The 13,906-nt window shown below is 39.0% G+C and overlaps 1 protein-coding gene across 4 annotated transcripts in view; it reads right to left on the reverse strand.

Annotated features, from left to right (window-relative positions):
* DENND1B (DENN domain containing 1B) overlaps positions 1 to 13,906 on the reverse strand; it is a 454,561-nt gene that overhangs the window by 310,829 nt on the left and 129,826 nt on the right. For all 4 annotated transcript variants that reach the window (XM_033917142.1, XM_033917140.1, XM_033917139.1 and 1 more), the window contains exon 4: positions 2,559 to 2,608. In XM_033917142.1, the coding sequence (XP_033773033.1) occupies positions 2,559 to 2,608 (50 nt within the window). The remainder of the gene's footprint in view (positions 1 to 2,558; positions 2,609 to 13,906) is intronic.

Consider the following 13,906-nt stretch of genomic DNA (forward strand, 5'->3'; position numbering starts at 1 on the left):
AGTGCCTCAGGGATCGGTGCTGGGACTGATTCTGTTTAATATGTTTGTGAGCAACATTGCTGAAGGGTTAGAAGGTAAAGTTAGCCTCTTTGCGGATGATACCAAGATTTGTAACAGAGCAGACACCCTGGAGGGAGTGGAAAACATGTAAAAAGATCTGCAAAAGTTAGAAGAATGGTCTAATGTCTGGCAACTATAATTCAATGCGAAGAAGTGCAGAGTGATGCATTTGGGGGGTAGAAATCAGAAGGAACCGTATGTGCTGGGAGGTGAGAGGCTGATAAGCACTGACGGACAGAGGGACCTTGGGGTGATTGTGTCTGAGGATCTAAACAGTGTGATAAGGCAGTGGCTGTAGCCAGAAGGATGCTAGGATGTATAGAAAGAGGAATAACCAGCAGAAGAAGAAAAGTGTTGATGCCACTGTATAGGTCATTGGTGAGACCACACTTGAGAGTATTGGGTTCAGTTTTGGAGGCCATATCTGTTGGATTTAAAAAGACATGAAGCAGTCCAAAGGAAAGTGACAATAATGGTAAGGGGTTTGAACCAAAGAAGCATGAGAAGAGACTGGAAGACCTAAATATGTATACTCTGGAGGAGAGAAGGGACAGGGGATATGTGATACAGATGTTTAAAAACTTGAAAACTATTAATATAGAATAAAATCTTTTCCAGAGAAGAGAAAATGGTAAAACTAGAGAATATAATCTGAGGTTGCAGGGAAGAAGACTCAGGAGCAATGTTAGGACATTCTTTTTCACGGAGAGGGTAGTAGATGCCTGAAATACCCTCCCAAGGGAAATGGTAGAGAGGAAAACGGTGATGGAATTCAAAAAAGCATGGGATAAACATGAAGGATCACTAATTAGAAAAGGAGGTAAATTAAGGAACTAGGGCCGGTGCTGAACAGACTTGCGCAGTTTGTGTTTCATGTGTGGTGATTTGGTGTGGGATGGGCTGGGGAGGGCATTAATTGGAACTCCACTAACTTGGAACATGGGATGTTGCTGGCCAGTCTTGTGGAAGATATCCTGTGGGCTGTACAGGCTGGATAGAGCTTGGACGGCAATTTCAGCATTTAGAGCCTAGGACAATGCCAGGTGGGCTTTGCTGTCTGTTTTCCAGAGGTATCAAAGAAGAGACAAGTTAATTTAATCATGAATTTTTAATGGATATAACTGGTGGACAGACTGGATAGACCGTTTAGGTCTTTATCTGCCATCATTTACTATATTACTATGTTAGTGGCTCCACACTCTTCCCTCCCATCCTGACCCCTGGTCCCAATATATATATATATATATATATTATTTTTTTTTTAAATTTTTTTTTTAAGACAAATCCTGGTGCCTAGCAGCAACTTTCTATCCCCAAATCCCTCACTCATGCTTTCCAAATGTGTGCCTCAAATGAAGCAGGAACACTGCCCACTTGATCCTGCTTATAGTGCCACCATCTTGAAAAAATGTGGCAACAGCATCGCAAAGAGCAGTGTTCTTCAACCTTTTGACACCTTGGGGGTCTCGGTTTATATTCGAGTCAGCACTGAACCACCCCCCTCCCGAACCTTCCTACAGGCCTCTGCCAGGCTTGCCATGAGACCTGGTGGTCTTATTCCCATTGTCCCATTCTCATTCTAATTATTTTTATCTCCCTCCCACTTCTCAAGGCAGCTAATTAGCTAGCGGTTTTGCACAGGCAGGAGCGAAGGAATGTCGCTCCTGCCATAATTCACCACTGGACCACCAGGGATACTTAAGGTATGTGGGGGAGGCAGGTAAAAATAATAAGAATCAGGCTAGGACAGGAGGCAGGAGGGATCCTTCCTGTCCTGGTCACTGCTGGACCACCAGGGATACTTAAGGTACACAGGAGAGGCAGGAGGGAGGTATAAATAATTAGAATCGGGCTGGGATAGGAGGGATCCTTCCTGTCCTGGCCACTGCTGGACCACCAGGAGTACTTAAGGTAAGCGGGGGGAGGCAGGAGGAAGATAAAAAAAAATTAGAAGTGGGCTGGGGCAGGAGACAAGAGGGATCCCTCCTGTCTCAGCCACCGCTGGACCATCAGGTACAGAACCTGGCATGGATGGAGGGGGGCTGGATGCAGAGACTGGCATGGGATGGGAGGGGAGGGAGTGAGTGAGGGGGGCTGCATGAAGAGCCTGGCAGAGCAGCGAGGGAGGGTGAACAGTGTGCAAGGCAGGACAAGGCATTGCACTTGAATATTATGCCCTCCTGATTTATATTCAAGTCAACATTTTTTCCTCCTTTTTTAAGGGAAAAATGTTACTTCAGTTTATAGTTGAGTTGGTTTATATTCGAGTATATACAGTATTTCTATCCTGAGACCCACACCAATTTATTTACTTATTTTGTACTACTTAAAACCTAAAGGATATAGAAGGGGAATGGAAGTACACCTATCCTATCATGAAGGATATAATATATAGGAAACTTGTGTTTATCAATTATTTATTTTTCACAGAAAACTATTTGGTACATATTTAAAATAGAGAAAATAATCAAAATTATCCTGTAAGTAGTATGTCATACCTTTCAAGAGCAAAGGGGAAACAGAACCTTGGCATGCTCTGCAGCACTTCCTGTAAAGGGAAAAAGGAAAAAGACTGAAGAACTCTAACATATTATTACATCAGTCTTACCAGCAAAAGAAATCAAAGAAACATTTACATATACCTTTTATCATTAGCTTCATTAATATGCATGTTCTAGATTAAAATAATGGATTATTATAAAGGAATTAAACTGGTGATTTGACAGATTGCAAAGACAATGTCATGGGAGATCCAGGAGGGAAGGGCCTGTCCTGAAGGGTATTAACACCCTTCACATTCCCACTGGGATTCCCTTCAACAAGGCCATATGGATTTTACAAGAAGCACTGCACCATATGGGTATCCCACGTCTGTTGCTACTTGTACCGAGACTAGCCACAGGGACTTCTGACAGATCCCAGTTCAAAAATACAAAATGTTGTTTCAATTAAAAATGCAGGCAGAGAAAAGGGAATGTATTTGGTGGCAGGGTGAATTACTGGGAGATATAACAACTTTATATATCTTTCATAGTCAAATGCTTATAGGTTCACTGCTTCTACTTTTTTTTATTTTTTTAATTGGTCCTTAGTACCAATTTAAAAAAGGTTAACCCTTTAATAAAGCAGCAAGATATTCATACTTCAGTTTCAGAATATACACAAATCGCTTAAAATTTTTAAAAAATGGTGCAATGGTGAAGCATGCTGCATTTCTATCTTATAAAATTTTGTTACATTTTTTTAATCTGCACACAAATGTGCAAACATCTACACAGAATATTTATTAGCAACTAACAGACAGAAGAAAGGTTTGTTAAAATGTTCACTGATCCTAATTAAACATCATCCTGTATGCTGCCAAATATTGGAACGTCAAAGATAAAAAAAAAAAATACCATTTACATTTACTCTCGAGTAAAGAAAATTACAGCTGAATATAAAAGTCTGGCTAAACAGATATATGAATCCATTATTATTGACAGAGAAAATTTGTCTAATTCAGTTACAAAGTTTATTTTTTAAAATACTGCTAAAAATGCAAAAAAGAATCATATTAACAAGTATAATTCTGCATTGTGCCCTATAGATTATAAAGATCTTCTTACTACTGGTTTTAAAGAAGCCTAGGAACTTACTGTCTAGCATAGCTTTAAGTGTTTTGCATAGAGAAGTTTCTGGTGACTAGAAGCTAGGAGGGAGGGATAAACAGTTTTGTCTATGAAGAACTGAGACCTCAATATGCCACAGGATGCCCAATGTGTGATCGTAAATGGATAAGTTTTGAATGTAAAACTAGGGAAATAACATATAATTATGCATTTTAAGTAACACTAATGTTAAAAGTGGAGTTATGCAGTCATGTGAAAGCTGAAAATATCTGCAAACATTACAATCCTATTTCTGTCTTGAGTCCTGAAAAAAAAAAAAAAAAGTCACCTGGACAGCTGATGAATTTCACTATTCTTAGTATAAAACGTATGATCTGCTTCTTAGTCACTCCAATCCCATTCCAATTTATTTAATATATTTTAATTTTGGTCATATTGTAACTTATGGCCAAAAAAATCCATATAAGTAATATCATTTTTTAAAGCATTTATGAGGACAGTACCCATTGCCAACTGCATACCTGGTTTGAATATCAAGCTCTGTGTTTTCTAAATAATATGAAGTAGCATATCCATGCATTTTGCCTAATTAAAAAGAACTACCAGAAGGAATCTTTCTCTTTGGCATGATTCAAGTATTAAGGTGAGCATTTACAGTAAACCTGAGCAATAAAAATTAACAACAAGATTCATTACTGTCATAGAATATGCAAAACTAACCAATTTGGAGATACAGACCCATGAGAAATTATTCCTGCCCCACTGAATAAGTCAGCCACAGTGTCAAGATAAAGGAGAATTATTTAGAACTATATAAAAAGAGGGGTAAATCTAGAGTTTCTGTTAAAAAAAAAAAAAATCAAGATGAACTAGTTACCACCCTTTCTTGTAAATCCATAATAATTTTATCGCACTTGTGCAACTTTGATTTTTTAATACTAAAATTACAGGTCTGTCAGTACTATGGTCAAAGTATTAATTGAGGAGTTGAAATAAAATTATTATATAGCACCACAGTAAGTTGTGGCATAGTTCATAATGTTATAATTAGCTTCTTGTAATTCCTTCTGTACTAAAACTAATATCATTAGGGTGTGATAGGCAAGGTAAGGTGGGGTTAATGAAAACTGGAAGTGGTACAGACAGTTTACAGTATAATCCCGTTAAAACGGACTTCAAGGGACCTGGAAAAATGGTCCGTTATATCCAGAGTCACATTTTTTAAAAACTTTATTTAGGGCAACTTGGAACAACGTAAATCAATGAACAACAGTCACTGCACGAGCATATCAGCAACATCAATAACAAAACTCAGCAAAATATTGGTATGGCATGAAATAATTGCAAACCAGAACACTGTACTGGAAAGAAAAATACTTAGTCATTTTTTTTCTGGGCTGCATTTTGATACTATATGACTGGCACGCCACGTGCCTTGTAGGCGGAGCCTGCATGTCCAGTATATCCGAAAGTCTGCTATATCCGATGATTTTCTGTATGTTTATAATGGCGCTCGGCCGGGACCAGCGGACCTCATCCGCTATATGTGAGATTCCATTATAAGCAAGTCTGGTATAACGGGATTATACTGTAGCTTTCAATCTTAACAGTTTACAGATATGAGGGAATAAGCAAGATTTAGGGAAGAGAACATGGCATATCTTTTACTGTAATCAGTTCAGCAAGCTCTGTATTAAAGCAGGCATAAGTGGTTTTGAATAAAGGTAAAATATATCCTAATCATAGTACTGCAAATTTGAAAACCAAAAGACAATCATTAAATGAAAATCTATCAAGATGCCTATAATTTAGGATGGCAATTTGTGTTAATTTTTTGTTCTCAAGGTCTTTTCTACTCCTGCTCTCCCTTCCTCCCCAATACATGCAACTCCCCCTTCTCAGCCCCTTAACCACACTCACAACTTCTGCAAAACACAGCCTCAGCTCGCTTCCCAACTGGCAGGAGCATCCCTCAGGGGACAAGTCTTTAAACCTCCGCACTCTTTAAAATTCAACCAGCCAGCAGGTCTATAGACTGGTGTATAAACAGTATAGACAAAAAAATAAAATCTCCTTTCAGCTTGTCAGTGACAAAGCAGCTCAGCAGCTGACTGCTTCTCCCCTGACAGTGTAAGCTGGGCTTACACAGATCAATAGATGAAGCCCTATCTACCTTTCAAGGCTTCATTTTCTTCCTTAATTACAGGTGCAATTCAAATTGGAGTCTATAAAATGAACAAAGTATTTCTTGAAAATGACGATAAGAATGCAAGTCAATTTACAGTTTATTATAAAGAAATATGTAGTTTGGCATGTACATATGCAAATGGTTCACAAAACAGGTTCCTATTCCATTAAGGATACATCCAGTTCTTTCAAAAGAAACACATTTTTCCTCAAGTTTTCATATTTGCAGAATCCTGTGCTTTTTCTACTCTACTCTACTCAGCTACTATGCTACATGGACCAACACTAACCAGAATATTTCTTCTCTTATGCCTTTTGGTTATACTTTCGGGAAGGAAAAGCTGGCTTTATCCTATTGGTTTTGCCCATAGAGTATCTACCCCAAAAGTGTCCAGAACTACAGCCTACAGGCACTTTTACCTGACCCACACATTCACTCAATATTCCTTTTGTTCTGTCCACCTTGGAACGCATACCAACACTACCTGTGAACAATTCTCACTGATGTCTGAAATACAGTCATCATCAGATTCTATAAAAGACACCTAAAGTTAGATGCCTAGATCAGTGCACCTAGCCGATTTAGGACAAAACTTAATTTTCTTAATTGGCTTAATCAACGCTGATAATTGAAAGTGCCACTAAAACTAATTTAAAATTATTAAAATAAACAAATTAGCCAGTAAGGGGCAAATTCTAGAAACGGAAGTAGTAGGTATCCTACCGTTATCTAACCAGCAAGTGGTAGGTGTCCTACCGATGTCTAACCAGCTAATCGGGATGCAAGTTTTCTAAAAAAACAAAAAACCCGAGGCAGGCCGCCTATACCAGAAGTGTCTGTCGTGGGTACAGGGAGGTGCCTAGGGATGCTTAAGCTCGCCCAAGGCTGGCCATGGGTATGGTTTTACCAGAAAGTGGCTTTGAGCGAGCTTAAGCAGCCCTAGCACTCCCCCCCTCCCCCCCAGGGCTGCAATAGGTGTCTGAAACATAGGTCACTGGAATGCTGGCCTACATTTCAAATAAACATAGCTGCTAAACTGATTGCGGCAAGGAAATCTCCCTGCCACAATCAGCTGAGTGGCCACAACAGGGAAACCCCGCGCCCGTGAACATCCCTGGCAGGAGGGATGCCCAGTCCCCCCCAATTTTCCAAGTAGGAGGGATGCCCACTCCCTCCTGCCAGCAACCCCTGAACCCCCCAAAGCCCACCCGGACCCCCGGATCTTTTTCAGGAAGGCTGGCCAGAGGGATGCCTATTCCCTCCAGCCAGCAGATCTGTCTCTTCAGAATGGCAGGCCTTCCCCTTGCCAGTGCATTCTGGGATGCACTGGGGAGGGGTCTAAGGCCCTGAATGGCCCAGGTGCCTAAGGCCCCTGCCATTCTTGGATGCACTGGGAGTGGCCTAAGACTTCGATTGGCCAGATCCCTAAAGACATCCCCATCCACCTTTGGTTCTCCTTTTCGAACATAGATTCCTCTGGATCCCCGAGGAAGATGTTTTAATTGAAACACAGACCATGTTGGGTACCCACTCACTAAGAGCATATGTGGATTATTTGCTGATTACACTTTGTTTTATCAACTGAATAAAAGGCAGTCTCCCCTCTTTTTGTGCTTGGTTTCATCACTCTGACTGCGGACCTGTTGGGTTTTCTTTTGGTTGCTCCCTATGTTCCTTGACATCCCTTATGTTCTGCACATCATCATCAACTGGTAGTCCCTTCTTTTTGGGAAGTTTATAAGAATATTCTTCATCAATCAATGTTTAATACTGCTTGACCTACATTTGTCATTAAGTTCTGAATCTTCCCTATCAAAATTTTAGGTCTCTAATGCATATTTAGTCTGAAAGGCCTTTCCAGTCAAGACTTTTACTATGAAGACGGAAGGAAGTGAGGTCTAAAATGATATACAAAATCATCTTGTATTCTTGGGAATCAATAAGCAGTTGGAATACAAGCCCTGAATACTTTTCTGACTTGGAATAGGTGCTATTGCATCTAACTGAGGGAATGCAACCTCTTTCTGAAGCAGATGATATGAGCCCAAGGTACTCCAGACCAAGTAAGGCACTGATATGATGGCAGAGACAGAAATCTGGAGTTGTACCCCATTTGGGCAATGTTAAGAATGCAGAAATCTGTTGAAATCTGGAGTTGTACCCCATTTTGGCAATGTTAAGAATGCAGAAATCTGTTGTAATCTTTTATTACTGCAAAAGAAAGAACTCTACCCCACCCCTTACAAGTAAAGCAGGTGTAATTTTATTGGCTATGACTGTAGGAAAACCATAGTCCTTGATAGTTATCTATAATCTTCTTAACCTTATCACTGCAAATAGAATCTCCAGTATACAACTTGTCTAATAACATTATATGTGCATCCTAATAGAAGCCAGACACTTGAAGTCATGCAAGAAACCAGGTGACAATAGCAAAAGTTGATTTTGGAAGATGTACTGAATATGGCATATGCTGAATATATAAACTGAATTCCATACTCAACTGCCTCAGCAAGGATTGCTGCCAATTCAGATTATGGCTGGGCAGACAGGCTGGAAGACAAAATTTGTACCCTTTGGAAGGTAGTATGCACACAATGGATCAAGTAAAATTGTGTCAATTCAGGCACCAAGGAATTTCTCACCCAAGGAATTTTCTCACAGAGGGAATAATAAAACCTATTGCATCATGTATGAAGCTGTTGCTCATGTAAGAAATCATATGATAGTTGTCTAGATTTTAAGCATTATCATACCAAAGGCCGACTATTCAATTTATCATTTATATTCTGCTTTCTCTTCATTATTGAGACTTTTTTTCATTACAGATAATTTTTGGATGGACCTTCATGCAGCAATCAGGCAAACAAAGCCAGTTGCTTAAATTCTACATAGGTCCAATCTTTATTAATGCTTTATTTTTATATCTTATTTTTCTTATTAATATTTTTCATTAATTTAAAATTAAAGGAATCTCACTTAAATTATAGTGAGTTGATCCTATCTCCTCCTCTCCCAACACGCATGTTTCAGAATGAAACCTTTCTTCAGGGTCGAGGGAAGCGTATGCGGGAGCTATCACTTGTTGCAAACCCTGAAGAAAGGTTTCATTCTGAAACATGCGTGTTGGGAGAGGAGGAGATAGGATCAACTCACTATAAGTTAAGTGAGGTTCCTTTAATTTTAAATTAATGAAAAATATTAATAAGAAAAATAAGATATAAAAATAAAGCATTAATAAAGATTGGACATGAAACAACTCTATGCAGAAAAACAGTATGAAAAGTCTCATTAAATGTTTTTCTTTATTTTCTATAAGTACTTGAAGTTTTGTTTTTATGTCATAAGCATATATATCTATATCACATTAAAAATTGTATCACAAACACCCTTCTCTACCAATTACAGAAATGTAGTGAAAAAGGCAAATTTAGTACACTACTTAAAACGCAATTGTTTGTAGCTGCCTTTTTCTAGATATTGACTCTTCATGACTATTGACTTTTGGCAACTTTTTCATAATTGTTTGTATAAGCCTTTTTTGGCTATTGTCTTCCTACTGCTGATTTTCCTGAGGATTGTTTGTTTATGTTTGCTTGTTTTTTATTCTGTTTTATAAATTTATGTATGTAATATTATATAAACCATTTAGGTTTTAAAAAGTATAGAAATTTTTAAAATAAAATAAATAAATTGCGCTCTTTATAAATCTTGGGTCAAACATTTAGGGTAAAATGGCTCTTTGCTTTAAAAGTTGTTGTCTCCTGATCTAGGCTACCCTGACAGAGCTCTGAACATAGTGAAGGTGGTAGTAGAAAATATCCTCCTTATGGTACAGAGTCTGAGGTGATTAGCAGAGAAACTATTGGATTTTGAGATGAATAATTCTCTCTCTACACAAAAGTAGAGAAGAAGTTATGCATGTTGCTGATACTAGATAAATGGTAGACTTTTACAGAAGTCCTAAACAAATTTGTCTCGCATCTTCTATAAAAACAAATGTGGATGTTGTTTCAAGTTTCAAGTTTATTAATATTTTGATATACCGACCATCACAAGTATCTGGTCGGTTTACAATAATAAAAAGTAAAAAAATTATTAAAAATATTAAAATTATGTATAACAAAAAAAAAGTCTAAATAAAAATAGGGGATTAAGATCAAAATATAGACTTGATTACAATGGGTATGGGACAAAAGGAAAGCAAGGGGAAGGGAAAGTTTTTTTAAAATACATGGTATAAATAAAAATAAAAGGAAGGGAGGAAGGGAAGGATAAAACAAGATGAAAAAATGAGATATCGCTTCCTGAAAGCGTTTTTTTGGGGAACTCGGTTGGAATTTTGATAAGCGTCTTTAAAGAGGAATGTCTTAGGTGTGTTTTAAACCTGTTTAAGGAATTTGTGGTAAAGGCAACAAAACAGATAAGATTCATTGGCTACTTTGACAAAAATTAGAGTGGCTACAAGTGAAGGCTGAGCTATTGACCACTATGCAGATATCTGTTGCACAGGTAGAGAGAAATTATTTAAAAAGGGATGATTAACAATACTAAAGGAAGAAATATTTTTTCACTCAGAGAATAGTTAAGCTCTGGAACTCAATGCCAGACGTTGTGGTAAGACTGAATAGTGTAGCTTGTTTTAAGAAAGATTTGGACAATTTCTTGGAGGAAAAGTCCATAGTCTGTTATTGAGAATGACATGGGCAATCCATTGTTTGCCCTGGATCAGTAGCATGGAATATTGCTACTCTTTGGGTTTTGGCCAGGTTCTAGTGAACTGGATTGGCCACCATGAGAACGGGCTACTAAGCTTGATGGACCATTGGTCTGACCCAGTAAGGCTATTCTTATATTCTTATGATTAAGGCCCAGATGTGTTCATCTTTCTGTTGTATCTGGTTGGAGTGGTGACGCAGATCTTTTATCTATAGAGGATAGCTTGAGGTGATGATCTTGCTTGAAGAGAAATCTTTTGTTTGCTGAGTCGTTGGAAGTGGAGTATGGAGAAGGTGCATTTGAGGAGTCCAGTGAAGGTCCAGCAAGCTCAGAGACAGATAGGGAGCTTAGATGGTCTGATTTTATAACTCTTGGCGGGCCATAGGAAATGAGATCACCAAGTGTATAATAGCCCAATCACAATTCAGGGATAATTCTTCCTGGCTTTGGAGACAGAGGCATGGAAAAGTTGGTGTGAGCTAGTTTGACTGGTCATGTTTCCTGTCTGACCAGATACTGAGATACACATCCCAGCATGTACTTCACAAGATTAAATGGGTAGTCTGGGAGTTTCGGGTAGAAGGTCTTTCTCTTTTTTATACCCCAGCCTTGCTGTCAATATACAGATCCTGCTCATGGAGAATACAGGTAGTTAACTTTGCTGTACCAACCCAGCCTTCTTTTGCTAGCCACTGGTTGACACCTTAACATTCTTTTGTTTCAGTCTTTCAATAGACTGAAGGACTTTTTATACCTCTCCCTATCAACCCTAGCATCCTTCTAGCTTTCACCGTCACTTTTTCAACCTGTTTGGTCATCTTAAAATCATCACATACAATCAACCCCAAGTTCCGCTCTTCTGTCGTACACATAAGTTTCTTCACCCCCAAAACTGTACTGTTCCCTTGGGTTTTTCCAGCCCAAATGCATGACCTTGCATTTCTTAGCATTAAATTTTAGCTACCAAATTTCAGACCATTCTTCAAGCTTTGGTAGGTCTTTCTTCACATTATTCACACCATCTGGGGTGTCTATTCTATTGCAGATTTTGGTATCATCCACAAAGAGGAAAATCTTACCTGACAGCCCTTCAGCAATATTGCTTATAAAAATGTTAAAAAGAACAGGCCCATGAACAGAACCTTGAGGCACACCACTGGTAACATCTATTTCCTCAGAGCGATCTCCAGACCACTACCCTCTGATGTCTTCCATTCAACCAGTTCTTGACCCAGCCTGACACTTTGGGGCCCATCCTGATGGCACTCTGTTTATTTATTAGACGTCTGTGTGGAACACTGTCAAAATCTAAATATAGCACATCTAGCACACTCTCTCTATCCAATTCTCTGGCCACCATGTCAAAGAAATTGATCAGATTTGTCTGACAAGACATACCCTCTAGTGAATCCATGTTGCCTCCGGTCCTGTGAAACTTCATCATTTTCTGTTTTAAAAGCATTTCCATTAATTTGCTTACCACAGAAGTCAGACTTAGTGGCCTGTAATTCCCTACTTCTTCCTTACTTCCACTTTTGTGTAGAGGGACCAAATCCACCCTTCTCCAGTCCTCTGGTACCACTCCGGCTCTAGAGAAGCATTGAAAAAAAGTCAGCTGAGCCACCAGAACTTCCCTATGTTCCTTCAGCACCCTCTGATGTACACCATCCTTCCCCATCGCTTTACCTACCTTTAATTTAGCTAATTCCTCATGAACACAACCTTCTGAAAATTGATCAGGGTCTACCACTCCTCCATTCCTATTCGCGTTTGACTACCACGGTCCCATTCCCAGCACTTCAGCCATGAACACAGAACAGAAATATTTGTTAAGAAATTCAGCCTCTTCTTCATCAGCTTTTACATATTTCTCCCCTTCACTTTTCAGTCTCACAATGCCACTTTTGCACTTCTTCCCATCACTTATATATCTAAAAAAATGTCTTGTCTCCCCATTTTACCGTCTCAGCTATTTTTTTTCTTCCATTTGCATCTTTGCTTTCCTGACTACTCGACCAGCCTCTACTTTTCCAAATATTTTTGCCTGTCTTCCTCTTTCTGTGATCTTTTGTACCTAATGGAAGCTAACCTCTTATTCCTTACATTTTCAGCTACTACTTTTGAGAACCAAAGCTGCCTTCTTTTCCTCTTACTTTTACTTACTTTCCTCACAAATAGGTCTGTTGCCCTTACAATAACTCCTTTCAGTTTTGCCCACTGTATTTCTCCTCCTGCCAGATATTCCCATCCAGACAATTCCTTGACTTAATCCCCCATCAGAACAAAGTTAGTTTTTTTTAAGGTCTAGATTAGAACCTTTAACTTTTGAATGAGACCTCTCTATATCCGTCTTAATATTAAACTGTACCATGCAATGATCACTGGATCCCAGATGATCACAAACACTTTTCATGTTTGTAAGCACTAAGTACAGTATGACCCCATCCCACGTGGATTCCTTGTAGAGAATCCAGGATCTCCATACTTCTAGAAGACTCCACAATAGGGATATCCCAAACATCCAGCATGGTAAAATCACCTATTAGTAAAACTCCCCCTTTTTAGATATATTATGAATGTCTACTATTAAATCTCTGTCCACTTCTTCTGTCTGTGAAGGAGGCCTGTATATCACACCAATGTAAATATATTTACTATTCCCTTTTTCCAAATTGATCCACGGTATCTCTTCCTTGCCCTATAGATCCGGAGATTGTGTGGCTTTAATATGATCTTTAACATATAACACTACTCCCCTTCCTTTTCTTCTTACCCTGTCTTTCCTGAACAGATTATAGCCCAGTATAACTACATCCCAGTCATGGGTCTCTGTGAACTATGTCTCTGTGAACGCCACTATAACCAACTCATCTTCCATCACAGCTTCTAGATCCTGAATCTTGTTTCCCATACTTTGAGCATTAGTATATGCTGCTTTCCAGACACTGCCCCCTTTTCCCATTTGTGTAGAGGTATTCAGTGATGAACTTAACTGAGGGCTTATACTCACCCAGGAACTTTGATCACCCAACCCCATTGCTTCTAGTTTAAAATCATTTTCAGTAGATTAGCTAACCAGCTGCCAAAGACATTTCTTTCTTTCTTTGATAGATGCATACCACATAGCTGCTCAGCAGCTCTTGGAAAATCATCTCATGGTCCAGGAAGCCAAAACAGTCTCGATGACACCATCCACATAGGCACACATTCATCTCCAGGATGTGAGCTTCTCTGCCTTTACCCTCGACAGGGAAGATAGATGAAAATACCACCTGCGTACCTAACTGCTTCACCTTCTCTCACAGAGCTTCGAAGTGACTTTTGATGC

This window comes from Geotrypetes seraphini, chromosome 12 (assembly GCF_902459505.1).
Source record: "Geotrypetes seraphini chromosome 12, aGeoSer1.1, whole genome shotgun sequence".
Classification (NCBI taxonomy): Eukaryota; Metazoa; Chordata; class Amphibia; order Gymnophiona; family Dermophiidae; genus Geotrypetes; species Geotrypetes seraphini.